The sequence below is a fragment of the Carassius carassius genome, chromosome 35, assembly GCF_963082965.1.
Source record: "Carassius carassius chromosome 35, fCarCar2.1, whole genome shotgun sequence".
NCBI lineage: Eukaryota > Metazoa > Chordata > Actinopteri > Cypriniformes > Cyprinidae > Carassius > Carassius carassius.
Window position 1 is genome coordinate 28,428,010 of NC_081789.1, and position 27,314 is coordinate 28,455,323.

A 27,314-nucleotide genomic window follows, 5' to 3' on the forward strand; every position below is an offset into this window, starting at 1 on the left:
GCGTCAAAGCAACTGAACAACATTCATTAGGAAAACAGTGTGTCAATAATGCAAAATGACAGTTAAAGGCAGTTCATCATTGAATTCAGTGATGTCATCTCTGTTCAGTTAAATAGTGTCTGTGCATTTATTTGCAATCAAGTCAACGATATCGCTGTAGATGAAGTGACCCCAATTCGTTCAAGTTCACCCATTCGGTGAACAGTTAACAGGAGTTTAGGGACCTGTATGTGGAGATCCTCCGATGGGACGTCCTTCACCGTTCAGCCTCCTGTAGTCATGGAAACGATGGCGAGTAAATCAGACGCGCGCTGTAATTGGCTGCCTCTCTCTCTCACCATACACCGTCACTCACTCACACCATTGAACCACTATGCGCACCTCGCTCGCGACCCTCCTTTCCGTGTCGCTCATTGGTGGAGAAGTTCAAGGGGCGGGAAATAAGTACCTCCAGAACGGCGTCTGTGTTTTGATTGGCGCCTGGAAGCGCTCAAGAATCGGACGCGCGCGCCGCACAGGTACCGTGTATAAATACTGTCCTTAATACCGCGCTCAACATAATAACAAGCGACAGTCGGCACCTAAAGTACTGAACTCTGCTGAGCAGGTAAGTCTAATTTAACATGACTTATGTTTACCTGTCATTTATTACCTTGATCCTTGAAGTTGAAGTTATTTAATATAAATGAAGTTTCTAGGTGCATTAAAGTTTTTTTTATGCTAAAATGAGTGATGAATGACTCTCTCTCAGAAGTCCAGTAATATTAGGAGATTAAAAATATTGTAGTTATGCATTTGAGAGCGAAATAATAAATTGAGGAATAATTATTAGTATTATTATAGTTAAATAAAATATATGTACAACACTAAATACAATCAGCTTAAATGTAATATGAAAACCTAAGAGTTAACTCTAACTTTGTGGGGAGTCCGTGCATGCAACAGGTAGATAGCTTACTGTCATAATACAAATTATTAATAATAATAATAATAATAATAATAATAATAATAATAAATATATGTTTAATTTATATAGCGCTTTTCCCAGTACACCAAATACAACAAATACTCATTACAAAGTAACAATAAAGTGGACACTGGGCACTTGCCCAATCCAGTCACAGATAATGCAGTTGCATATAACACAAATTAATTAATAATCATAATAATGATCATACATAGGGGACAAATACACAATGCTATTTAATTATAGTGTTGATTAAACATGTATGTTTTAAGCTTTGATTTAAAAACGAAGACGTCAGATGCATAAGCCTCTAAGTTCTGTCTGAAATCTTTTCCTCTAAAATCATAGTTTTTTTTTTTTTTTTTAATCAAGCTCCTATGTTTATATTCAGTTATTTCACTTTAATGGCGAAGAAAGAGACCTGTTTATTTCCAATAAACTGAAATCATTAAACTTTAAAACTCAGGAGCCTGATAAAAAACGATCATTTTAGAGGAACATTTCAGACAGAGCATAGATGTCTTCAAATGTTAAATACTTAAACACTTGAAACACGTTACTTGTATACTTAAATCATACTAAGCGCCAATTTGTACATTTATTTAAAACAAATAAATAAATAAAACTATTATATATAATATATTATATATAATAAAATGTTAAACTAAAACAACACACAAAAATATGTATTGTTTAATTCGCTTTAGAATTAAATGTCGCGTCCCGAAAAGTAGGATTAGAAATAGTGCACTCGACACTATTCTTGCATGATCGGACTTTTAAGTGCGTAGTAGTAGACGTTCCTCGTAAGCGGAAGTGGACTTTTAAGTATGTAGTAGGCGTTGCTCCGTGAGCGGAAGTGTTCCGTTCACATTCACCGCTCGACTTCGCAGACATCTGACCTTATGAGATCTTCGGACAGCGCTGCTCTCCGATCCTAACAGTCCAGCTCTAGAAGTTAATCTATGATTGTGAGGTAAGAAGACGAGTCGCTGTGTCTGAACTGAGAGAGCTGTTTAGTGTTAACGGTCATCACTAACTCGTCGCCTCAGGAGACACGCTCAGATCTGGTGTTTGTTAGCTACTAACCAACCAACCAACCAAAAAATTATTATTATTATTTTTATTAGTAAACGAACCATCAGTTAATTTATAAAGTCAGTCAGTTGACAGTCAGTGACGTGATTAATTTAACGTTAGATGTTTATAATCTGTAAGCTCTTTTAAAGTTTGACCCACAATCATGTTTTTGTGTTTGTGTATTCCTAGTGAGCTCTGTTTCTGCACATGTTCTGTGTAAATAAACCCCTGGCAGTAGTATTTAGTTTTTAGTTGCACAATGAGTGGTCAGTGTGTGCACAAGTCGAGCTGCTGTATCTCTGTGGGTTAAAGGTAATGAAGGGTTAATCTCATCAGAGCTAACAGGCTTTACCATGTGCCTCTGTCTCCTCTAATGCCTCATATTAAAGCATTGTGATGGTGCACAGAAATGTTTGTTTACATTTTTTTCAGGATCACCCGCTTGGTCGGTTAACAGATTAGATTTACATCTCATTTACTGTAGTATTTATTTATACACCACCGGTAAAAAGTTTGGAATAAGGTTTTTTTGTTTTGTTTTTTTTTATAATGTTTTTGAAGGATGTCTCTATGCTCACCTAGGCTATTTCTATTTGAAAATATTTTTTAAAATATATTTATTTCTGTGATGTGCAGCTGTATTTTCAGCATCATTCCTCCAGTCTTCAGTGTCACATGATCTTCAGAAATCATGAAAATATGATTTACTGCTCAAGAAACATTTCTGATTATTATCAATGTTGAAAAGCATTGTGCTGCTTCATATTTTTGTAGAAATATTGATACCCTACCATGTAACAGTAAAGATGTTTGTAATGTTACACAAGATTTCTATTTCAAATAAATGCTGTTGAAAAAAAAATTTACATCAAAGAATCCTGATAAACTTGTCTCATGGTTTCCACATTTACATTTATTCATTTAGGAGACGCTTTTATCCAAAGCGACTTACAAATGAGGACAATGGAAGCAATCAAAATCAACAAAAGAGCAATGATATATAAGTGCTATAACAAGTCTCAGTTAGGTTAACACAGTACACGTAGCAAGGGCTTTTTTAAAAGCGTCTGTCTAAAAGCGTGATGTTCTTGTTTCAGTCCGTTCAGGATGCCTGGATCACTTCCTGCTGTTTGTGAGGCCGCATGGCCCAAGGATGTGGGCATCATCGCCCTGGAGGTGTACTTCCCCTCTCAGTACGTGGAGCAGGCGGAGCTGGAAGAGTTCGATGGGGTCTCAGCCGGTAAATACACGGTGGGGCTGGGCCAGGCGCGCATGGGCTTCTGCTCGGACCGCGAGGACATCAGCTCTCTGTGTCTGACCGTGGTGCAGCGGCTGATGGAGCGCAGCGGCCTGTCCTACAACAGCGTGGGCCGGCTGGAGGTGGGCACAGAGACCATCATCGACAAGTCCAAGTCCTCCAAGACTGTCCTGATGCAGCTGTTCGAGGAGTCGGGCAACACTGACGTGGAGGGAGTGGACACCACCAACGCCTGCTACGGAGGAACCGCTGCGCTCTTCAACGCCGTCAACTGGGTGGAGTCCAGCTCCTGGGACGGTGCGCTTCTCACACTACTGACAAATACTACTTTATATAGAGATATATATATAAACTTTCCAAAAACAAAAGAAAAATTATATTTATAACTGGGTCAAAGACGCTAAGATGTCCGCATCAAAAGAAATTTATAAAAGTGATTTTATATCCATAGAAAGCACATTAATTGTAAGTAAAGTGTCTACTTTTTACGTTTCAATACGTTTTTGAAGAATAAAATGTCAAAACTTGGTTGAAATTATATTCCATAGTCATTCAGAGTAATATTTATAGTTATGTAAAAATTCAGACAACATGCTTATTCTGACGAGTATATATTAAAATATGTAAAAGAATAATGGAGCATATTAATTTTTAAAAAATTTAAAATTATTTCTGATAAATGGGCAAAACCTGGCATAGTGGCAAATTAAAAAATAAAATAATAGCTAATTAGTATTTGGGGTGAAAGTAATTAGTCTTTTAATATGTTATGAATAGATTTTTGTTTAAATATCGCTGATTAGATTGATATACTGAATGACATTTCAGTGGGTGTCTCCTGATATTCATTTTTTTGCTCAGAAATACAAAAACAAAAATGCAATTACATAAAACAGAATTTTTTTTTTTATATATATAAAAACAACAACATTTAAAAGGAATATTGTTTTTATGCTTAAACTATTTTTTGTCTTTGACCCACTTACATTTTGATAAAAAATTGTGGAGTTTGTTTTATTAATTTATTACAGTTAAGCAATTTTTTTAATGATGTCATATTATTTTACATAAGTTGCATGGTCCCATTTAAAATACAAAAAATAAAAGTATTACATTAGAGTGTCATTTTTATGAATAATGGGAATTGCAAGTTTTATTAAAAATGACAAAGTAAAAAAAAAATCACATTATTATGTGAACAATGTTACAGTGCAAAAAAAAACAAATTGTAATGGTCCTTAAACACTTCATCATCTTCTATGCAGAATATTTTTGTGCATTTAAGCTCTTATTCAGTGAACATCATTCACTAAAGAGACTCACCAGATTGGATATTGCTGCTTCATGTTGAGTTGTTTGCCTGTGGACTCTGACCCGCTCTGATGTGGCAGGGCGCTATGCTCTGGTGGTTGCGGGGGACATTGCTGTGTACGCCTCGGGCAGTGCCAGGCCGACGGGGGGAGCTGGAGCCGTGGCCATGCTGGTGGGACCCAACGCCCCTCTGGCCTTCGAGAGAGGTACGAGCCTCAGTGACCTCCAGCGTTCATGACCTTTGTCTCAGTAACATAGAGAGCTCTTACAAGACTGCGTTTGTTATCTTTGTGATACCAAGGTTAAAGTCAACACTTTTATTTCCCACTACTTTTACAAAATGCAATCTATTTCTATTTCATGAAGTGATATAAGGGATCATTTATTTTAACAGGGCTTCGTGGGACACATATGCAGCATGCGTATGATTTCTATAAGCCAGATATGGTGTCTGAGTATCCGGTGGTGGACGGCAAGCTTTCCATCCAGTGTTACCTCAGCGCTTTAGACCGCTGCTACTCCGTCTACAGGAACAAGATCCACGCCCAGTGGCAGAGAGGTCAGCACTTACATCTACATATCCCCGAACAATACACACCCAGCAGTCCGTATTCTAGACACACTGGGATGAAAAAAAAAACATTTTTTTTATGTGATGTTTGGGGAAAAAAAACATACTATTCATCTATTAGGTATTTAGAAATCCCAGTAGTTTCTCATAAAAGACAACTCCTCTTTTAAAGCATTGCATGCTGTGTTCTAGCCAAATTAACCATGACCATCCATCATGCACATCTTAGTGCAATGGTTTGTGTGCACATCATCAGCCAAAACTTTCACATCAATGCATCTCCAGTAAATATGATTCATGCACTGTATTGCAAATCTTCTGAAGCTACAGTAAATGTGAGGTGCATCCTGAAATTCAGGTTCCATCTTTCTTTTCTTCGGGGTCCATGAATACACAACAGTGTGTGGAAACTCTGCTCCAGTGTCTGATATAATGTTTGTTTGGTCTTCCTGGTGTTTCAGAGGGTCTTGACAAGCGTTGCAGTCTTGAAGACTTCGGCTTCATGGTGTTTCACTCTCCTTACTGTAAACTGGTGCAGAAGTCTCTGGCTCGACTGATGCTCAATGATTTCCTGTGTCATCCCAGTCCAGACACCGAGAGCGGGCCCTTCAGCGGACTGGAAGCTTTCAGGTTAATATCCTCCACTCTCACAGCAGCCACTCTGTGTTTATTTGTTGGGAATGTTTGAAGATTCTTCTCACAGCTCTTTTCTGTGAAACAGCAGCTCATGGTGAGCACACATGGTAAATGGTCTTTCTCATGCCTTGCAGAGATGTGAAGATAGAGGACACTTATTTCGACAGAGGTGTGGAGAAGGCCTTTATGAAGGCCAGCTCAGAAGCGTTTGAGAACAAGACCAAGGCGTCTCTCCTGATCTCAAACCAGAATGGTAACATGTACACCCCGTCAGTGTACGGCTGCTTGGCTTCGGTTCTCGCTCAGTAAGTGTCACAGGTGCTTATTTTCACGAGTGTGTGTGTATTACAGCCTGTTTGCTTCTTAAAAAGTGGCAGCACTAGCATTCCTTGTAAATCTCTGCAGACACACACCACAGCAGCTGGCAGGACAGAGAATCGGTGTGTTTTCATACGGCTCAGGCTTTGCTGCTACGCTCTACTCCATCAAAGTCACACAAGACGCTACACCTGGTACACACACACACAGTTTCTATTAGTGTCTTGACACTAAACTAGTGTGGGCTGTGTGACCAAGCTCACATTTAAAGGGTTAGTTCACCCAAAAATCTAAATGATGTCATTAATAACTCACCCTCATGTCGTTCCAAACCCGTGAGACCTCCGTTCATCTTCTGAAAACAGTTTAAGATATTTTAGATTTAGTCCGAGAGCTCTCAGTCCCTCCATTGAAGCTGTGTGTACGGTCTACTGTCCATGTCCAGAAAGGTAAGAAAAACATCATCAAAGTAGTCCATGTGACATCAGAGGGTCAGTTAGAACTTGTTGAAGCATCGAAAATACATTTTGGTCCAAAAATAGCAAAAACGACGACTTTATTCAGCATTGTCTTACGAACGATAAGACAAGATAACGAACCAACGATTGACCTGTTCTCGAGTCAAGAACCGTTTCTGTCAGACGCGTCCGATTCGAGAACCGAGGAGCTGATGATACTGCGCATGTGTGATTCAGTGTGAAGCAGACCGACACACTGCGCGTCTGAACCAAACTGATTCTTTTGGTGATTGATTCTGAACTGATTCTGTGCTAATGTTATGAGCGCAGGTAAACCGAAGGCTTGAATCAAAGGCAATCATCGCAAATGATGCCATTATACGTCGAGCGCAATAGAACCGGTGAATCGTTTTCTTCAACCGGTTTATTGAATCAAACTGAATATCACAAACTGCTTTGTTTTGAACTCTCTCTCACAACAGACACGGAAGAGGAGACAGTGTGGAATAAAGTCGTCATTTTTGCTATATTTGGACCAAAATGTATTTTCGATGCTTCTAACTGACCCTCTGATGTCACATGGACTACTTTGATGATGTTTTTCTTACCTTTCTGGACATGGACAGTATACCGTACACACAGCTTCAATGGAGGGACTGAGAGCTCTCGGACTAAATCTAAAATATCTTAAACTGTGTTCAGAAGATGAACGGAGGTCTTACGGGTTCGGAACGACATGAGGGTGAGTCATTAATGACATAAATTTCATTTTTGGGTGAACTATCCCTTTAAGGTGTAAGAACTGGTCACTAAATGAAAGGAATGCCATCTTAATTTAGAAATAACCTACTACTAACCAAAAAAATGATTAAGCTTAGAAAGAAAAGACTTGTTTGTCACATATTTCCATCTTGTCTACAATAAACACAAGCAGTGTGGTGTTCTCTCTCATGATAAATCAGCGAAGCTGTCTACAGTTATATTAGCTAGTCGTACCACCCATCAGTTGATGACTCGGTGATGTTAATGTACATCTTTATGTTCAGGATCTGCTCTGGATAAGCTGGTCTCCAGTCTGTGTGACTTGCAGGCCAGACTGGACTCCAGGAAGAAGGTTTCACCCGATGTTTTTGCTCAGAACATGAAGCTCAGAGAAGAAACCCATCATTTAGGTAATCAAGCATTTGCATTCTGTCCTCCTTTCAATGATTTTGTCTCCATTCAAATCTTGGATCTGTTTGACGTTGTGATGTTCCTCACATTTCACAGCAAACTACACCCCTCAAGGCTCGGTGGAGGATCTCTTCCCGGGAACATGGTACCTGACTCGTGTGGACGAGAAGCATCGCAGACAGTACTCCAGACGCTCGATGAGCGCTGAGCGACCGCTGGAGGCCGGACTCATCACTTCCTGCATGGAGGCTGAGGTAGGCTCTATATCATGGTTTCATTGTAAAAATAGTTTCCTCTATCCACCTGTTTTTTTTTTTGTTTTTTTGTTTTTACATGAGTGCCGGTGCAGCCATTTATTATAGGAGTACAAAAACAGTCTGTTATATTGGCTAAAATTACAAACTGGTATTTGAATGTATTGTCATCATCATAATAAACACATTGTGGCCGATTGTGTGTCATGTGTTTCTCAGCATATTCCCAGCCCGCTCAAGAAGATGCCCCGCATCCCATGCACCACAGCTGGCCCCGAGGGGCTCGTCATCAGTAACGGGGATCATTAAGTTTACCTCTGTGAGGTGCTCACAATGGCAGATCACATGATCTGGAAAAACAACACGCTACAAAGGACTTCTGCAGCCAGATCACTTATCAGTGAGTGATCTAAAACTCAAAGCTTTCTGTTGTTCAGGACAGACTCAGTTGGAAGATCCCACCACTATCTATGCAGATATCCCCAACTGTTTAATCCTTGCAAGTTCAAATATCTACCTGTCGGCATTTCACACTCTTTCTTTATTTTAAGCATTAAACTTAACCCTTTCATGTTTAACGACAGAAAAGAACATCCAAACGTGAATGTCTTGAAGAAGAGCGTCCCTCGTTGTTTGCAATTGGTCTAAATGCTGTATCTCTCTCTTCTCGTCAGCTGACGGCCGTCAGAACTCCTGATTTGATCAATTGTTCTCTTATAAAACTGCTTTCTAGTCAGTCTTATCACCCTGGTCATGTCAGGGAAATGTGCCTGGATCACACATTAATGAGCCATTAACTTTAACTATACAGCCGCTGCTAAACGGACCACTGTTAGCATTTATGTCCTTCGAAATGAGGATCATTTATTTTTAAATTCCTTCTAGCCAAAGTAGATGTGTTCATTTATATGCACTCAGATGAGAAAAAAAGTCAAGATTTTTGCATTGACCAAAAAATGACGATAACTTGTTAAAGCAAGCATCTGATTGTCAAGTCAGCTGTTCACCCAACTTGTCATCATTTACTTGCCCTCATTTTGCTCCATATCCATACACTCAGAAAAAAGCTACTTAATCTGTCCATGGGGCAGTATCCTTTCAAAAGATACACCTTGGTACCTAAAGGGTCCATATTGGTACCATAAAGGTACAAAAAAGTGCATATTAATACCTAAAAGGTACAAACGTGATAGCTCAGTGATAGCTTTTGTACCTTTTTTTCTGAGATGTTTTTTTTTTGTGCAACATAAAAGAACATATAATGAAGAAAGTTGGCAACTAAACAGTTCTGGATCCCATCGACTTTTATTGAATGGAAAAATAAAATACAGTAATAAAATACAATAACTGTTTGGTTACCGCATCCTATTTTTCATAGTAAATGATGAGAAAAATGTATTTTTTATTGAACTACCCCTTTAACTCACTCTGTCATCTGTATGTAGATCACAACTAACCCTAAGATTTCTTGATCTGTTGAAAACTTAATTTCATATTAATGTGAGCTTGTATGATCAAATATTTGACCTTTGATTGTTCCAAATGACAGAGCACTTCTCAGTAATCATAACTTATTCAGAGATTTATCGATTTCAGATTTTAATATTAATAATACCGCGGTATTGTAAAAGTTAGCACCTTAACACCTTGATGTTAAAGGGTTTGTGGCAGATTTACTAGACTAAAAGAAAAACAGAGGTATTTTTTAGAAAGAGTGAACACTGATAGCAAGATGTAACTTATTTAACCCTTTCCAAACATCCTTCAGTCTGTGCGTTCATGTTGACATCTGAATATCAAGAGCACGTCTGCACCAAATGCATATCCATCCTTTGAGAAGCCTTATTCTAAACATGTACAGAACACAAAAAACATCTGAAACTGTATAGAGATATTTCTCTTTCATTCTGCTGCCAGGACATGTTGACTGTAAAGTTATAACTTGAAACAGCCAATGTTTACAAGATGTTTTCCTCGTGTCTGTTCATACCAATAATTGATAAGTAATTTACAGCACTAACTTATATTTGTAGATGGACAAAAGCTGGTATCTGATCATGTGTAACGTGTACAGAACAAGCTGTTAGACGATGTGTGTGTGGGATCTGATCATGTATCAACTGAGGATTAAATGTTCATTTGCTGAAGTCTCTGTTTATTCTTTGACTCTTGAGGTTTGGATTTGAAGGTTTTCTATCCATTGATTTACTTCAGGCCCAAAGTGTATTACAATTATTTACATTTTTAACACTGAATGCTGTGAATCTGGACATACTTCTTTTGTAACTTTTTTGCCTACTATATAGTAGGAACGTATGTGATTTTGCATGCGAGAGAACCCAAAGATGCAAAAACATTCAAACAAACAAACAAACAAAAACTATGGAGTAACTTACTCCATACACAGATGCATAAACCGATTGGTGTGATCAGTGATGGTCAGTGCCCAGTGAAAAGTGCCAAAGTGTTGTTGGTGGAGTCTGTGGACAGGAAAGCATGATTTGCTAATGTTTGGCATAAAGAGGAACATTCCTTTGGACAAAGAGGAAGTGCTCAGCATCTTTAAACCGATGGTTTCAACACAAGGTTCAAAATGTGAGAACAAAAGCAGCGAAAACGGTACACACGATTGTGTTTATTAACATTAGTTAACTACATTAGTGAACATGAACTAACAATAGAAATACTTCTATAGCATTTGTTAATCTTAGTTCAATATGTACTAATATATTTTTACAATAAGAAAAAGTTGTATCTTAGTTTTATTTAATAGATGTGAGCAAACAAGAACGAGTAGCTGTATTGCAAATGCACATGCTCATTGTTAATTAATGCAGAGATTACATTTTGTCCGTTTTCTTGTGTTTCTAAAATTATTCACTACCAGTGTTGGGGAAAGTAATGCATGCATTGTTAATGAATGCATTACTTTTTAAAAAGTAATTGTTACTTTGTTACTTTTTATGTTACTTTTTCTCATCTGGGCTGCACTTGATTGTTTTTAGTATTAAAAAAAGGAATATTTGTGCTTATTATTTAATTATTACAGGTTTGCATCATATTCTGCATTTCACAGTTTTAATTCAATATGATGAATATTAAATCTGTTTCTGTGTGAGTGAGATGAGTAAATGCATGTTCACATTAAGTCTAGAGCATTGGTTCCCAAACGTTTTGCAGCGTGCACCCTTTCTAGTGTTTAACACGTGTCAAGCACCTTACTTCAGTTAAACAACACATTTTAACTGCAACAAATACAATCATTCACGGTGTACAGGGCTTGACATCAACTCTTTCATGCTCACCAGCCACTGTAGCTAGTGGTTTTTCAAAATTAGCCACTCAGCATTTTCACTGGCCACAGTTTTGTTGTTGGGAAATTACTTTTTATATGACTAATGTCACTTCATACTAAAATTTATTTAAAATTGATTTCCAGGACATTTTTGCCTATTTAAAGGGCATTTAACCCCTAACCTTAATAAATGCATTCGTCATTTTTCTTACATTTTATTAATAATTGAACTTAATATAATAAGACACTATAGGCCTGTCACCAGTCAAATGAAATCAGTATTAACCAAACCGCTCTTTCCCTTGCAGAAGAAACAGAAGCAGCTCAAGTGGCATTTAGATGCATTTAGTTTAATAAAGCTGAAATGTAGCATGAATGCATTTACACAGCAAAAATACAAAATCTTAAATAATATTGAGTTTAGTATTTTAATTCAGTATAATATATATATATATATAATTATAGAGAGAGAGAGAGAGAGAGGCTTTTTTTCTAAAGCCTTCTGAAAAACCACCCGATCTAAGATCTGTCTCTAAAACCTGGATATCTTTGCCATTAAAGCCAATCGAAGCCAAGGCGTGAAATGTGCATATTGCATCGCTCTACTTGACGACGATCATCACTATGTAAATGTGTGGGAGTTGGACTGCTGCCAGTGAACGATCAATCTCACAAGCAAGTGGTACACCTAGGACTGCTACACCCGACTCATGGAGCCAGTATGTCATCTTCTCCAAAGCTCTTGATGATGGGCGTGCGAATGCTCCAAATAAGCAACTCAAGTTGAGAGCACGGAGTATGGCTCCAACAACAGTCTACCGGGGTCGTACAACTATTTCTCTGCATTATTCTACTTTTATGCGGGGATATTCAAGTGAATCCAGGGCCGATAGATCTACAACAACCACTGCAGGTGGTGGAGACCACCCTGACTCACACCCTGCATGTTTTCAATACAGCGCAGATGATATCAGGGAACATTGCTAACAGTGCGCATCCTACGTTTGTCTAGTCAAGTCAAGTCACCTTTATTTATATAGCGCTTTAAACAAAATACATTGCCTCAAAGCAACTGAACAACATTCATTAGGAAAACAGTGTCAATAATGCAAAATGATAGTTAAAGGCAGTTCATCATTGAATTCAGTAATGTCATCTCTGTTCAGTTTAAATAGTGTCTGTGCATTTATTTGCAATCAAGTCAACGATATCGCTGTAGATGAAGTGACCCCAACTAAGCAAGCCAGAGGCGACAGCGGCAAGGAACCGAAACTCCATCGGTGACAGAATGGAGAAAAAAACCTTGGGAGAAACCAGGCTCAGTTGGGGGGGCCAGTTCTCCTCTGACCAGAAGAAACCAGTAGTTCAATTCCAGACTGCAGCAAAGTCAGATTGTGCAGAAGAATCATCTGTTTCCTGTGGTCTTGTCCTGGTGGTCGTCTGAGACAAGGTCTTTACAGGGGATCTGTATCTGGGGCTCTAGTTGTCCTGGTCTCAGCTGTCTTTCAGGGCAGTAGAGGTCCTTTCTAGGTGCTGATCCACCATCTGGTCTGGATACGTACTGGATCCGGGTGACTGCAGTGACCCTGTGATCTGAAAACAGACTGGATCTGGTGGCTACGGTGACCTCAGAATAAGAGAGAAAGACTATAAACACAAATCAAGAACACCTTAAAAATTATTGAAATGAAATTGACTGGGCCTCCAAAATTGATAAAGAAAGCTGTGTACATACATGCAACAATATTATAACTGCTATCCATCCATCCATCTTCTTCCGCTTATCCGGGGCCGGGTAGCGGGGGCAGCAGTCTAAGCAGAGAACCCCAGATTTCCCTCTCCCTAGACACTTCCTCCAGCTCTTCTGGGGGGACACCGAGGCGTTCCCAGGCCAGCCGGGAGACATAGTCTCTCCAGCGTGTCCTAGGTCTTCCCCGGGGTCTCCTCCCAGTGGGACGCGCCCGGAACACCTTCCCGGGAAGGCGTCCAGGAGGCATCCGGAACAGATGCCCGAGCCACCTCAGCTGACCCCTCTCGATGTGGAGGAGCAGCGGCTCTACTCTGAGCTCCTCCCGGGTGACTGAGCTTCTCACCCTATCTCTAAGGGATCGCCCAGCCACCCTGCGGAGAAAGCTCATTTCGGCCGCCTGTATCCGGGATCTTGTCCTTTCGGTCATGACCCAAAGCTCATGACCATAGGTGAGAGTAGGAACGTAGATTGACCGGTAAATCGAGAGCTTCGCCTTGCGGCTCAGCTCTTTCTTCAACACTACAGACCGGTACATCGACCGCATTACTGCAGAAGCTGCACCGATCCGTCTGTCAATCTCCCGTTCCATCCTTCCCTCACTCGTGAACAAGACCCCAAGATACTTAAACTCCTCCACTTGAGGCAGGAACTCTCCACCAACCTGAAGTGGGCAAGCCACCCTTTTCCGACTGAGGACCATGGCCTCGGATTTGGAGGTGCTGATTCTCATCCCAGCCGCTTCACACTCGGCTGCAAACCGTCCCAGTGCATGCTGAAGGTCCTGGCTTGATGAGGCCAACACGACAACATCATCCGCAAAGAGCAGAGACGAAATCGTGTTGTCACCAAACCTGACCCCCTCCGGCCCCTGGCTGCGCCTAGAAATTCTGTCCATAAAAATCATGAACAGAACCGGCGACAAAGGGCAGCCCTGCCGGAGTCCAACACGCACCGGGAACAAGTCTGACTTACTGCTGGCAATACGAACCAAGCTCCTGCTCCGGTCGTACAGGGACCGGATAGCCCTTAGCAAAGGGCCCCGGACCCCATACTCCCGGAGCACCCTCCACAGGCCGCCGCGAGGGACACAGTCGAATGCCTTCTCCAAATCCACAAAGCACATGTGGACTGGTTGGGCAAACTCCCATGAACCCTCCAGCACCCTGTAGAGGGTATAGAGCTGGTCCAGTGTTCCACGGCCTGGACGAAAACCACACTGTTCCTCCTGAATCCGAGGTTCTACTATCGGCCGGATTCTCCTCTCCAGTACCCTGGCATAGACTTTCCCAGGGAGGCTGAGAAGTGTGATCCCCCTGTAGTTGGAACACACCCTCCGGTCCCCCTTCTTAAAAAGAGGGACCACCACCCCGGTCTGCCATCCCAGAGGCACCGTCCCCGACTGCCACGCGATGCTGCAGAGGCGTGTCAGCCAAGACAGCCCCACAACATCCAGAGACTTGAGGTACTCAGGGCGGATCTCATCCACCCCTGGTGCCTTGCCACAGAGGAGTTTCTTGACTACCTCGGTGACTTCAGCTTGGGTGATGGACGAGTCCACATCTGAGCCCTCAGCCTCTGCTTCCTCAATGGAAGACGTGACAGCGGGATTGAGGAGATCCTCGAAGTATTCCTTCCACCGTCCAACGACATCCCCAGTTGAGGTCAACAGCTCCCCACCTTTACTGTAAACAGCGTTGGTAGGGCACTGCTTCCCTCTCCTGAGGCGCCGGACGGTTTGCCAGAATCTCTTCGAGGCTGACCGATAGTCCTTCTCCATGGCCTCACCGAACTCCTCCCAGGCCCGAGTTTTTGCCTCCACAACCACCCGGGCTGTAGTCCGCTTGGCCTGCCGGTACCTGTCAGCTGCCTCAGGAGTCCCACAAGCCAACCAGGCCCGATAGGACTCCTTCTTCAGCTTGACGGCATCCCTTACTTCCGGTGTCCACCACCGGGTTCGGGGATTGCCACCTCGACAGGCACCGGAAACCTTACGGCCACAGCTCCGAGCGGCCGCTTCGACAATGGAGGTGGAGAACATGGTCCACTCGGACTCAATATCTCCAGCCTCCCTCGGGATCCGGTCGAAGCTCTGCCGGAGGTGGGAGTTGAAGATCTCTCTGACAGGAGACTCGGCCAAACGTTCCCAGCAGACCCTCACAGTACGTTTGGGTCTGCCGAGTCTGTCCAGCTTCCTCCCCCGCCATCGGATCCAACTCACCACCAGGTGGTGATCGGTTGACAGCTCCGCCCCTCTCTTCACCCGAGTGTCCAAGACATACGGCCGGAGGTCGGATGAAACGACCACAAAGTCGATCATCGACCTACGGCCTAGGGTGTCCTGGTGCCACGTGTACTGATGGACACCCTTATGCTTGAACATGGTGTTCGTTATGGACAAGCTGTAACTAGCACAGAAGTCCAATAACTGAACACCGCTCGGGTTCAGATCAGGGGGGCCGTTCCTCCCAATCACGCCCCTCCAGGTGTCACTGTCGTTGCCCACGTGGGCGTTGAAGTCCCCCAGTAAAACGACGGAGTCCCCAGTCGGAGCACTTTCCAGCACCCCTCCCAGAGACTCCAAGAAGGCCGGGTACTCTGCACTGCCGTTCGGCCCGTAAATACAAACGACAGTGAGAGACCTATCCCCGACCCGAAGGTGCAGGGAAGCGACCCTCTCGTTCACCGGGGTAAACTCCAACACATGGCAGCTGAGCTGGGGGGCTATAAGCAAACCCACACCAGCCCGCCGCCTCTCACCATGGGCAACTCCAGAGTGGTGAAGAGTCCATCCTCTCTCGAGGAGTGTGGTTCCAGAGCCCAAGCTGTGCGTAGAGGTGAGCCCGACTATCGCTAGTCGGAACCTCTCAACCTCACGCACAATCTCGGGCTCCTTCCCCACCCATGAGGTGACGTTCCACGTCCCTAGAGCTAGTTTCCGTGTCCAGGGATCGGGCTGTCGAGGCCCCCGCCTTCGACTGCCGCCCGATTGTCTAAGCACCGGCCCCTTACGGTCCCTCCTGTAGGTGGTGAGCCCACGGGAAGGCGGCCCCACGTCGCTCCTTCGGGCTGAGCCCGGCCGGACCCCGTGGGGAGAGGCCCGGCCACCAGGCGCTCGCATACGAGCCCTAACCCCGGGCCTGGCTCCAGGGTGGGGCCCCGGCTGCGCCATACCGGGCGACGTCACGGTCCTTAGATTTAGTCTTCTCATAAGGGGGTTCTGAACCGCTCTTAGTCTGACCCGTCGCCTAGGACCTGTTTGCCTTGGGAGACCCTACCAGGGGCATATAGCCCCGGACAACATAGCTCCTAGGGTCATTCGGGTACTCAAACCCCTCCACCACGTTAAGGTGGCAGTTCAAGGAGGGGATTATAACTGCTATAAAGAATAAAATTTATAAACTCAAAGCTCAAATAGATAAGATAATAGATTAATTTGATAAGCTTAAACATAGAAAATCAAAAAGAGTCCCCTGTGGTTGAATCCCTTTGGCATACAATGAAACAGAGAGATAAAGCTCTCAAGGTTTCTCTTAAAACTAAATTAACCACTGATTATTACATTTATAAATCTCTGAGAAATAAAGTTACCATGCTGCTTCGAAAAGCAAAAGCGAATTTTTTCCTAAACTTAATCAAAGAGGCAGAAGATGAAGATGAAGATGAAGGCAACATTTTCTAAATAATATCAAATTTAAAAAATAGTAAGGCATAAAAAAAGCAGTATTCAAGCCGATTTTCAAGTCAGGAGACAAGCTCTGTGTCTCAAACTATCGACCTATTAGCGTTCTACCAGCCATCTCCAAGATCTTTGAGAAGGTGGTGGCAGAACAGCTAGTAGAGCATCTCAACCACACTGATGCATTACATCCTTGCCAGTTTGGGTTCAGGAAAAGATACTCCACAGAGTCTGCGTGCTGCTACCTACTAGAAGACATCAAATCCAGTCTTGATGGTGGAGGTGTGGTAGGGGTGGTCTTTCTGGACTAGAAAAAGGCCTTCGATACAGTTAATCATCAGCTTCTCATTAGCAAAGTATCTGAGTTTTCTCTTGACACAAATACAATAGCATGGATTCAATCTTACCTTAATGACAGACAACAATGTGTTGCGGTTGACAATAAAAAAATCACCATTAAGACCTTGTAGCATGGGAGTGCCACAAGGTTCCATTGTTGGCCCCCTGCTTTTTACCCTTTACATAAATGACCTACCAACTGTGTGTAAGAGTAAAATTATTATGTATGCTGATGATACAGTGCTATATGCACATGGAAAAACTGCAGAAGAAGTCGCTCACAAACTGACCAAAGAGATGAAGAAAGTTTCTTTGTGGCTGAAAAACTCATGCCTCACTCTAAATTTAGATAAGACTGTTTCTATGTTTTTCACAAATCGTTTTAAAATACAAATTTACCCTAATATTTTAATTAATGGACAAATCATTTCAAATCAAGAACAGGTAAAATATTTAGGTGTCATATAGGAACCAAATTTAGGCTTTAAAAAGCATATAAAAAAGTTAACAAATAAAATAAAATGTAATATGGCACAGTTCAGATACATTGGAAATTCCTTTACAATCGAGGCCTCAGGGGCTTATCTAAATGCATTTTTTTTTAATTAGACTGTTCCTCATTTTCGATATTGTATGACAAGTTGGTCAAAGGCTACTAAAACTGCCCTCAAGCCACTTGAGTCATTATATAAAAGCTCTCTAAAGATTCACGATAAGAAAAGCATCACTGTCATATTCTTGTAAAATACCAATTTCTCAGCTTTGAAAATCTGATAATTCACACCAATCTGTGTCTGATGTATAAGATCCTTTATGACAACGCTGCTCCTCCACTAAAAGAATTCATATCTTTGGGCTCTTATACAACAGTTCGAGCCACAAGATCTACAGTGCGAGGTGAATGCAGGATCCCTAAACGCAGGACAGTATTTGGAAACTCTGCTTTTTCTTGTGTGGCCCGCTCATCATCAGTGGAATATGTTGCCTACAGAGCTAAAAAAAAAAAAAAAAAAGCACAAATTCTTACACGTTCACACGCCAAGCAAAGAAATGGCTTTTATCAAATCAAATGTGTCCCCACATGTGACCAGATATATGTATATGTGTGTGTAAGTGTGTGTTCTAAGGTCTAAGTATATGAAAGGTGTGAACATGACCTTTTTATTTGGGCAAGTGTAAATCTTAATACTCGTGTATGTTTTATATATTTTAGCTTAACATCAGCCTGCCCAGGGACTACGGGTGAAAATTAGCTCTTGAGCTAAAACCCCATACTATGCATCACTCCCTTTGAGGTTAATGTTTATTGTACGCTGTCCCTGTTTCTTTAAATAAAGGAAAAATAATAATAATAATGACTTAAATATTAGGTAAATCAAGATAAGAGTCAGAGTTCTTCAGATGGCTGATTCATTCGAGAATGAATGATCTGAATGATTACGAAATCAGATTCTGAGAATTAAGTACTTGTAATTAGATTAAATTACATTTACATTTAAATACTTATTATCAGACTACAGTTATTTGTTTATGTATACTGTACATATTATTCACACAATAGCAATATAATATTCATATTTTATTGATTCTCTCTTACTCCTCTTCATCTTTTAAAGTTTCCTTTCTAAAATATACCAGCGCTTGTATACATTCAGAAAGTGTGTCAGTTTTGTGGACATTCACACAGAGATCAGTCGCTAGTCAGGTGGCCACCTAGCATTTGACCTCTGGATCAGTTCAGGTTTAAGATGAGTTTCAACATTGCATCAACTACTGATGAACACATTCATTCAAAGGTATTTCATCATCTAAAACTGTGACTTTGGAAGGCTTTTGTCTTTCAAACATATTAAAATGCACAAATTCAAATACAAATTACTCTTTGTATGTGTACATCAATACAAGATGATCCCATTTAAAGAAAAGTTAGTCATGAAGATAAAGAAAACTCTTTGAATGAGAAGGTGTGCCCAAACTTTTGGTCTGTACTGTATCTCCACAGTTGTTTTCTTTTCTTTGTGTTGTAATTTATTAATTTATAAATATTGCATTTCTATCTGGAATTAAAGTATATAAGTACTGCATCGTGTTTCTTTATATTATATGACTATTGTGTTAAAAAATATAGTCTTTTCTGGCTATGTTGTCCATCTGACATTGCAGGAATGCCTCAGTTAAGAGTCTCTGGTCATGCAGTGAATTTATGAGGTTGAACACAAGACGGTGCTATAATAACGATGCTTGTTCCGCTCCCAGCATCTAAACAAAAGCTGAATACAGCAGTGTAATAATAATCAAAAATGAGGAGCCTTTCTGATTATTTAAGCCCCTAAATAATTAAAAGCTGGCCAAAAGAATATTTCATTGTCGTAACATAAAGCAAAAACTGTTTAGCAAAAGCATTAACATATTCTTGTTGTGTGTAGTTTCCGAGCCCGGACCACAGTGATGTGATGTGAGGAAGCGCACGCGCTGCAGGGTGGAGTTAAACACAAACGGAGCAGAAATCACTTCTGACATTACATACCAACATCTACTCACCGCCAACTTCTGCTGGGGGACAGGGAGTGCTCATATAGTGGTTGTTGTCCGAAGCTGGACAACTAGTGATCGAAGAAACCTGAGGTAAGAGCTAAAAACTCATTTCCAAGTTGAGCTAAAGCTGCTAAACTTTTTCAAGGGAGGGAAGTTTTACTTCCGATGCAAAGGTCTGAAAAACTCTAATACGACATTGAGTTCAGGCGTTTAGATACGATCTGGAACACGGTAGGATATCAACAAAACGCCATGTTTTGACGATTATTGTGAACGAGGCTTTAGAGGAGTTAAAAGTTAACTTTTGTCCCATTCAGGCCAATATGCTGCAACTTTATAACGGTTATAATGTGAGGCGTTTAGCGCCATGAAAGTACATTGTGAAGTCTCTCCTTCCCTTTAAGTGATGTATTGTGTTGGCCTACAGCTCGTGAAGAGTGTAGCGGTCGCGCGTCACGGAAGGAATGAAGCGCGCGAGAGACTGTAACTGTAACAGCTCGCGCGAGAGTTATTATACTGCCAGCAGTACAGATGCGGTGTTATTCCTCTCCTGTGTTAGCTGTAAACCATCCATAAACACACAGACGGCGCGAGGATGTCGAAACATGGCAGATTATTGTTCACTGCGAAGTTGTGACAGTTGCACACAAGTGTGTCTTGTAGAAATGATATTGTTGCGATGCGTCTGAAGTATAGAGGGCTGTGATAGAGGAAGTCGTGCTGGAGGAATGTGTGGCCTCAGGCCTGACATAACTGAGCTCAGATCGGGTGTGGTGAGAGACGTCAACATTGCAGGAAGAAACAGTTGTGTGACATTATTAAAGTTACTCCTCTAATCCAGCACTGAATTGAATTGTCTGTGCAATGACAGAGGTGTTGTGTTGGTTTCTGAGAGCTGTGGAGCTGCAGTGTGTCTGTGCATGAGAGAGCATGCAGCTCAGTCACTCACATGTGGACATCCCATTCAGTTCTGAAGTAGGATCTCACACCAAGTGTTCTGCATGCTAGAATCTCATCACTCTTGAGCAAAAGCTGTTTTACTTTACCCTTGTAAAGCCTGATATATACGTATGTGTGTGTGACGTTTAAATGTTTATTGAACTTTTAGACAGAAACATTTTTAATAAGTTTGCATATGTGTTTTGTCGTATTTGATACATCATGTTTTATGGCCAAAAAGCTGATCATTTTAATTCAGATCAAAAATATGCAGTTTGGTGCAGATGTTAGTTATATGGTCAAAAAGTAAGAAATTGTGATAGCTTGTGATGTAAATCAATGAGAGCTTTATACAATAGCAGAGTACTTACAATAAAATGCATATTAATATCAGTTGTCAATCTATATCTCCCAAATGATAAAATCTCTTATCATTAATAAAAAGATATTTAAATGCTTAGCAAATGATCAAAGCTTTGCAGTTTTATTAGTCTGGGGTTAAACATAGAATGCAGTGCAATACAGTGGTGAGTTGAGAGATGATCAACAAAAGCCTGATGATCATATTTTAGGTAAATATGCATTTGAAATATTAATAGCGATTTAAAAGTCAGTCTTATTAAAATCAAAAAAGATTTCACTTAAAAAAGCACAGCTGCCAAAATGTCTCTATATTGTTATCATTATGAACACACTTGTAATAATCGCTTTAATTTAATTTCAGGCAGCATCTGCCTAAAATAATTTCTTGTTAGCTGTCTATGATTCTGTGATCTTGTAAAACACATTCACTTCTGCTTTGTGATGTAGACACATGCATTTGCTGTAAAGATGCTTTGAAACAATTTGTATCGTGAAAGTGCTGTACAAATAATTTAAATGTGAAAAAATATGCTTTTTATAAGGTTGACACGTTTACAATTATACATAAATTGTACTTCTACTTGCTAAAAAAGTCTAAACTTTCAATCAGACAACAATATAATTTTGATAAATGCATGTATCAGATCTGATAAAGCAGGCTTTATATGTTAGTAGCCCTGTCATGGTGTCTCTCATGGTTTATTTAGAGAAGATGTCTGCCCATGTGTTTCCTGCTATTGTCTTCAAGAAAACCCACGACATGTCTTTAGTGTTCTTTATTAAGCACACACACACCAGTGCAGTGTGAATGATGCTGCAGCAGGCCTGTGTGCAGACGGGATCAGTGCGGCCGCAGCGTGTGTTTCTGCTCCTCCTCAGTGTGTAACAAGCCTGTCATTGAAGGCACACTGTGCACAACTGTGCTGGGCTTCAGAGGCATGAAGGGCTCTTTGTGTTCAGGGTCTGAGAGGGTGTCGAGAGAGACCAGCGGACGATGACCTGAAACAAGCACATCTCATCCTCTGTCCACCGTGTTTGATCTGCTTTGAGTATGTGGATCAGAATCTGTTCATCATATGATCCTAGTTCATTTGGATCACTTACAGAGTTGTTATGAAGTTTTTGAGGCGTCTATGAAGTTGTGGTGGAATGGACTTTCATTGGAGGGACAGAAACACAAGGATTCATTAAGATATCTTCATTTGTGTCTTAAAGATGAATAAAAGACTTTTTAGCTGTTATTCACTTATGATGGTGCACATACAGACTTGCCGCGTTGTGATTGGTCACGTGCCGTTGCTTTGATGTCACTGTGTTTAAAGGCACTATTTTTGGAGGATATGAATGCAATGAGAGAAAATCATTGTTATTCTGAAGCTACAGTACAGACCAAAAGTTTGGAAACATTACTATTTTTAATGTTTTTGAAAGAAGTTTCTTCTGCTCATCAAGCCTGCATTTATTTGATCAAAAATACAGAAAAAAATGTAATATTGTGAAATATTATTACAATTTAAAATAATTGTTTTTAAATTTATTATACTTTAAATTATCATTTATTTCTGTGATGCAAAGCTGAATTTTTAGGATCATTATCACATGATCCTTTAGAAATCATTCTAATATGATGATTCATTATCAAAGTTGGAAACAGTTCTGCTGCTTAATATTTTTTCAGATCATGTGATACTTTTTTAGGATACTTTGATGAAAAAAAAAAAAAAAGAAGCTATGTTTTTAAAATATTAATATTTTGTAATAACAATATACATTACTGGTCAGTAATTTGGGGTCAGTTATTTTTTTTCTTTCTTTTTTTTTTTAAATAAAATCAATACTTTTATTCAGCAAGGATGTGTTAAATTGATAAAAAGTGATAGTAAAGAAAATATATTATTAGAATATATATTATTATAATTTGTTTTTTTTTTGTTGAATAAATGCAGTTCTTTTTAAGCTTGTATTGATCAAATATATTAGACAGCAGAACTGTTTCCAACACTCATAATAAATCAGAATATTAGAATGATTTCTAAATGATCATGTGATAGACTGATGTTACATGTGACACTGAAGGCTGGAGGAATGATGCTGAAAATTCAGCTTTGCATCACAGGAATAAATTTTTTTTAAAAAGTATATTCAAATAGAAAACTATTATTTTAAGTTGTAATAATATTTCACAATATTACTGTTCTTTCTGTATTTTTGATCAAATAAATGCAGGCTTGATAAGCAGAAGAAACTTCTTTCTAAAAACATTAGAAATAGTAATGTTTCCAAACTTTTGGTCTGTACTGTACATCTCACTTCCAGTGTATGTAAAAGACAGCGATCTTTCTTCAGGATTTCTCCTTCTCCTGTTCCATGGATGAAAGAACGTGGTGCCAGTTTGGGACAACAGTGTGAATAACTGATGGATGATGAAGTAGGATAGTTGGTTTGGTTTGTCCTTAAAAATCAGGAAATCAGACAACTCCGTAAACCCTGTAATAATGAATGTGGCTTCAGAAGTGCGTAGTGTAATTGTCTGAATGTGTTGGTGCTGAATTCCTCTGAAGGAACAGGATGTGCTCTTGTCATTCCCCGGGGACAAGCTACACTCAAATCCACACACAAGAGGAACATTTACTGGTTCAGTGTGTGTTTACAGATTTATATGAATGTTATAGTGGCCCCTGTTTAACAGCGTTCTGTCAGTCAGTGTCTGTTAATCATCATCCATGACACTAGTCTGCGGTTTCCCCAGTGTCTCCGCTTGAGTAGGTGACAGGTGTTGGATTTATGTCCCGAGCGTGTGTGTGTCCCGTTTAGGAGATCTGCACCGCTGGTGTGTTTCTCTTGCCAGTGTTTGGAAGCAGCCATATTTGGTCAAAGTAACTTGGTCTGTTATTCCAGTGGCAAGGGAAATCTTCGGAGGCCAATTCTATTGCCTCAGCCTCTAAAATAGTGACACAGTCTGTTCATCCCTTTGCAGGAAACTGTGATGTCTCGTAATATCACTTATAAACCCCATTATACAGGACACAGGAGCACACACTGGACTCATGTGTGTGTTAGCTCAGAAGATCATAATTAGATCTGAAATAATTAGTCAACATTATTGACGTTGAAGTATTTTTTGTTGTTAAAAGATGTGTGGTGTGTTGGTAGACTGCTTCACACAGGGACATCTCCAGTGTATACAGCTCTGTTGAGTGTCTGGATCAGGAGATCAGCTGAAAACAGCCGAGTAGACTCATTTCAGGCTTCTTTGATGAATAGAAAGTTCAGAAGAACAGCATTTATCTGAAACTGAAATCTTTGTAACATTACAAATGTCTTTGTCGTCACTTTTGATCAGTTTAAAGCAAAAATAAAAGTTGTAATTTCTACAATTTCTTTCCCAAAAATAAATCCATACATTATGCTGGCTCCAAGCTTTTGAATGGTATATAGTGTATAATGTTACTAAAGCTGGATCTTTCTATTCATCAAAGAATCCTGACAAAAATGCTAAAATCAGCTATAAAATCACAGAAATTAGTTACATATTCCAATATATTCAAATAGAAAGCAGTTATTTTAAATAGTAAAAAAAAATCACAGTAGTACTGCTTTTGCTGTATTTTGGATCAAATAAATGCAGGCAGAAAAAACTAAAATGTAACTGTTCAGGAACTTTTGACTGGTGGTGTATAGAGAGACAGTCCTGTGTGCTCTGGTAATATTAGTGTTAGAGAGAGACAACAGCTGCGTTTCTTAGATAGAGCTGCACAGAAGACCAGGATATGACCAAACACTTCCTGTTTGTGTGGGAAAGTGACCAGAGAAATGTGGTTTCATGTCACTGAGCATGTCTTCCCATGATCCATCAGACGTCACCTTACTACAGACACATCTGAGGACGAGCTTTATTAGTTTCATTAGAAATGTGGCGTAAAGCTCTAAAACCCATGATTCTCCTTACTTGCATTGTTTTTGATTGAGAGGCAGATCAGAGCATGTTTGTGTTTTTAAAGGCATTTCCTTCACTTTGATCTTTTGTTTTTAGTACATTTGGGGGTTTGGTGCCTTACTCAAAGGCAACTCAGTCGTGGTATTGCCGGCCCGAGACTCGAACCCACAACCCTAGGGTTAGGAGTCAAACTCTCTAACCACTAGGCCACGACTTCCCCTTCAGTGACAGTCAGGCTCACGAGTCAGGGTTCATTCACTCATTCATTCATTCACTACACAAACTGCTCGTTTTCTCTTTCTCTGAGTTTGATACATTTTAAATCAGCTGGAAGAAAATTCAGATGAGTATGTTTTACCATACATAAAGGATCTTAGTGATAGAGCCCGACCGATATGGATTTTTGGGGACCGATGCCGATATTAACTCGAAAAGAGCCGATTTATAAGCCGATATTTTGATTTTAAAAATAATCTGGATATTAGACCCATTTCCTATAAACTACACTTACACAACATTCAATAGCAAAATATCTGCCTGTTCTATGTATGTGGGCTGTATAAACCATTTTCCAGAATGGATTATGTTAAAAAAAGCCTTAATTACAGTCTCAATGACTAAACAATTGCACATCAAAAGTATATATTTTTTAATGATCAAAAAACAGTCTGGTTTTAAACATTTAACACTTTTACTTTCTTCCAGTTGAAGCTGGTTTTAACAGTCTGTGTGTGTACTGTAAATAAATTATAATACTAAAGTTAAAGTATTTGCAGAAGTAGTCCCACACTTTGCTGCTACAGCATTCACCTTCTTCAGCCATCTGTAGGCAGAAAGAGAGACAGAGAAAGAATAAGCATGTGTATTAATTATATCACCATGTATCATTACTCATGTCATCATTAGAATTATAATAATAATAAACTGGGATCTCCTACATTGGCAAAAATGAGAAATATATATATATATTTTTTTGTCAAGCAATAGGTATTACCTACTTATATTTAACAATATTATTTCAACATTTTCCTGTTATGTCTGTAAAGCTGCTTTGAAACAATATGTAAAAAAAAAAATAAAAGCGCTTGTTCAGCTCACATTTATTTACATGTCCCCTCTGGTTTAATCATTTCTGACACACCTACTGTAGTTACTGTAACTACACTATATTTGCTCTCACAGACACATTCACAACAGACCCGTATATCTTCTCCTCTTCTCTTTGTGCAGTCTGAATCAAAACATCGTCTTGCCTACTATTACCGGAAGATTACGGAATCAATTCGAAGTTGAATGGTTAACGTTAGTGTCATGAACACACCGCTGTCAATTTTGAGAAGAACCACCTTCAAACAAGTTAATAGCAAGCATTTAAGGGGCCTGCTAAAAAGGAAGCTATATTAGCGTTAGAGTAACGTAACCAGCCTGAATTCACCAAATTGTTCTCTGGACCTGAGGGTAGCCTCTTCTTCCTTGCTTCTCTCTTAATTCTCATCAGCAGGACTAGCACTATCGCTCGCTTCTTACAACGGGACAGATACATGTTTGCTGCTGACCGAAAGGAGGAGGAACAGACTATGAAAGAGCTCCCGCTAAACGTTTTTAAAACTCCGCCTATGCCACAGCGCAGCGCAAATCGCGTTGTATCTGAAGGGCAACGCTGAACCCAGCGGCAAGCGCCGTGCATACCGCGTCCTGTGTGAAAGGCCCAATTACGCGGTCATTATGTGGGAAACACACCGCAATAGAATAAGAATAAGTTAAACGCTAACGTTATAGTTTGACCTCCTATTAACGTTCGCGCTCTTCCACTGATAAACATGGTATTAGCTTTGTGGCTAATCTAATATAGCAATGCATTAGCGGCTGTAAGTGATGTTACAGAATATTTAGAAGTAATAATGATAGGACCGTTAGCTAGAACTACCACACAGTTTTTATACACAGGGTATGAACTAAATCTACAATCATTTCACATGACGAACGACAGACTCACCGTCAAAACAGTTGATCGCTTTCTTCTGTAGTGGACTTCTGGCGCTGTTGTTAACTCTGGAGCTGCAGAGCTCCCTCTGGTGGGCACACTATGCAACACTCATAACATGAGTGAAGCATGAGACTATGTTTCTCATGTTTCATCGGCCGTTATAAATGCCGATGCCGATTTAAATGCAATTAGCTTATATCGGCCGATAATATCGGCCGGCCGATATATCGGTCGGGCTCTACTTAGTGACACCATTATCTCTGCCACTTGGCAATGGCCCTCGTACGAACTGGTAAAGAATCAGTTGGAGACGTCGAGAAGCGACAGCATTGAGGATAACTGAGAGAGAAGTTGATGCTTCTGGTGGTTATTCTCATCAGTGTGGCATGAGCGTGTGTCATCGGTTCAGCGGCCGGGGCTTTGTCAGAGATGTGTGGGCTGTCTAGTGCAGCTATAATCTATAAATA

General features: G+C 40.4%; 2 protein-coding genes across 3 annotated transcripts in view; both read left to right on the forward strand.

Moving 5' to 3' along the window:
- Positions 1-472: 472 nt before the first annotated feature.
- LOC132116481 (hydroxymethylglutaryl-CoA synthase, cytoplasmic-like) lies at positions 473-8,385 on the forward strand. 2 transcript variants are annotated; one of them, XM_059525340.1, is made up of 10 exons: positions 473-607; positions 3,145-3,602; positions 4,697-4,822; positions 5,011-5,175; positions 5,649-5,817; positions 5,958-6,128; positions 6,229-6,335; positions 7,646-7,771; positions 7,869-8,026; positions 8,246-8,385. In XM_059525340.1, exons 2-10 carry the CDS (start codon positions 3,155-3,157, stop codon positions 8,333-8,335), a joined length of 1,560 nt encoding a protein of 519 aa, XP_059381323.1. In that variant the 5' UTR covers positions 473-607; positions 3,145-3,154; the 3' UTR covers positions 8,336-8,385. The 2 variants fall into 2 exon arrangements, with proteins under 2 accessions (XP_059381323.1, XP_059381322.1); XM_059525339.1 differs by lacking the exon at positions 473-607 and adding an exon at positions 1,786-1,943.
- An 11,168-nt stretch (positions 8,386-19,553) lies between these two features.
- The window catches only part of LOC132116482 (talin-1-like), an 82,427-nt gene continuing 74,666 nt past the window's right edge, over positions 19,554-27,314 (forward strand). The window contains exon 1 of the mRNA XM_059525341.1: positions 19,554-19,711. The gene's annotated coding sequence lies outside the window, so the exon portion shown is untranslated. The remainder of the gene's footprint in view (positions 19,712-27,314) is intronic.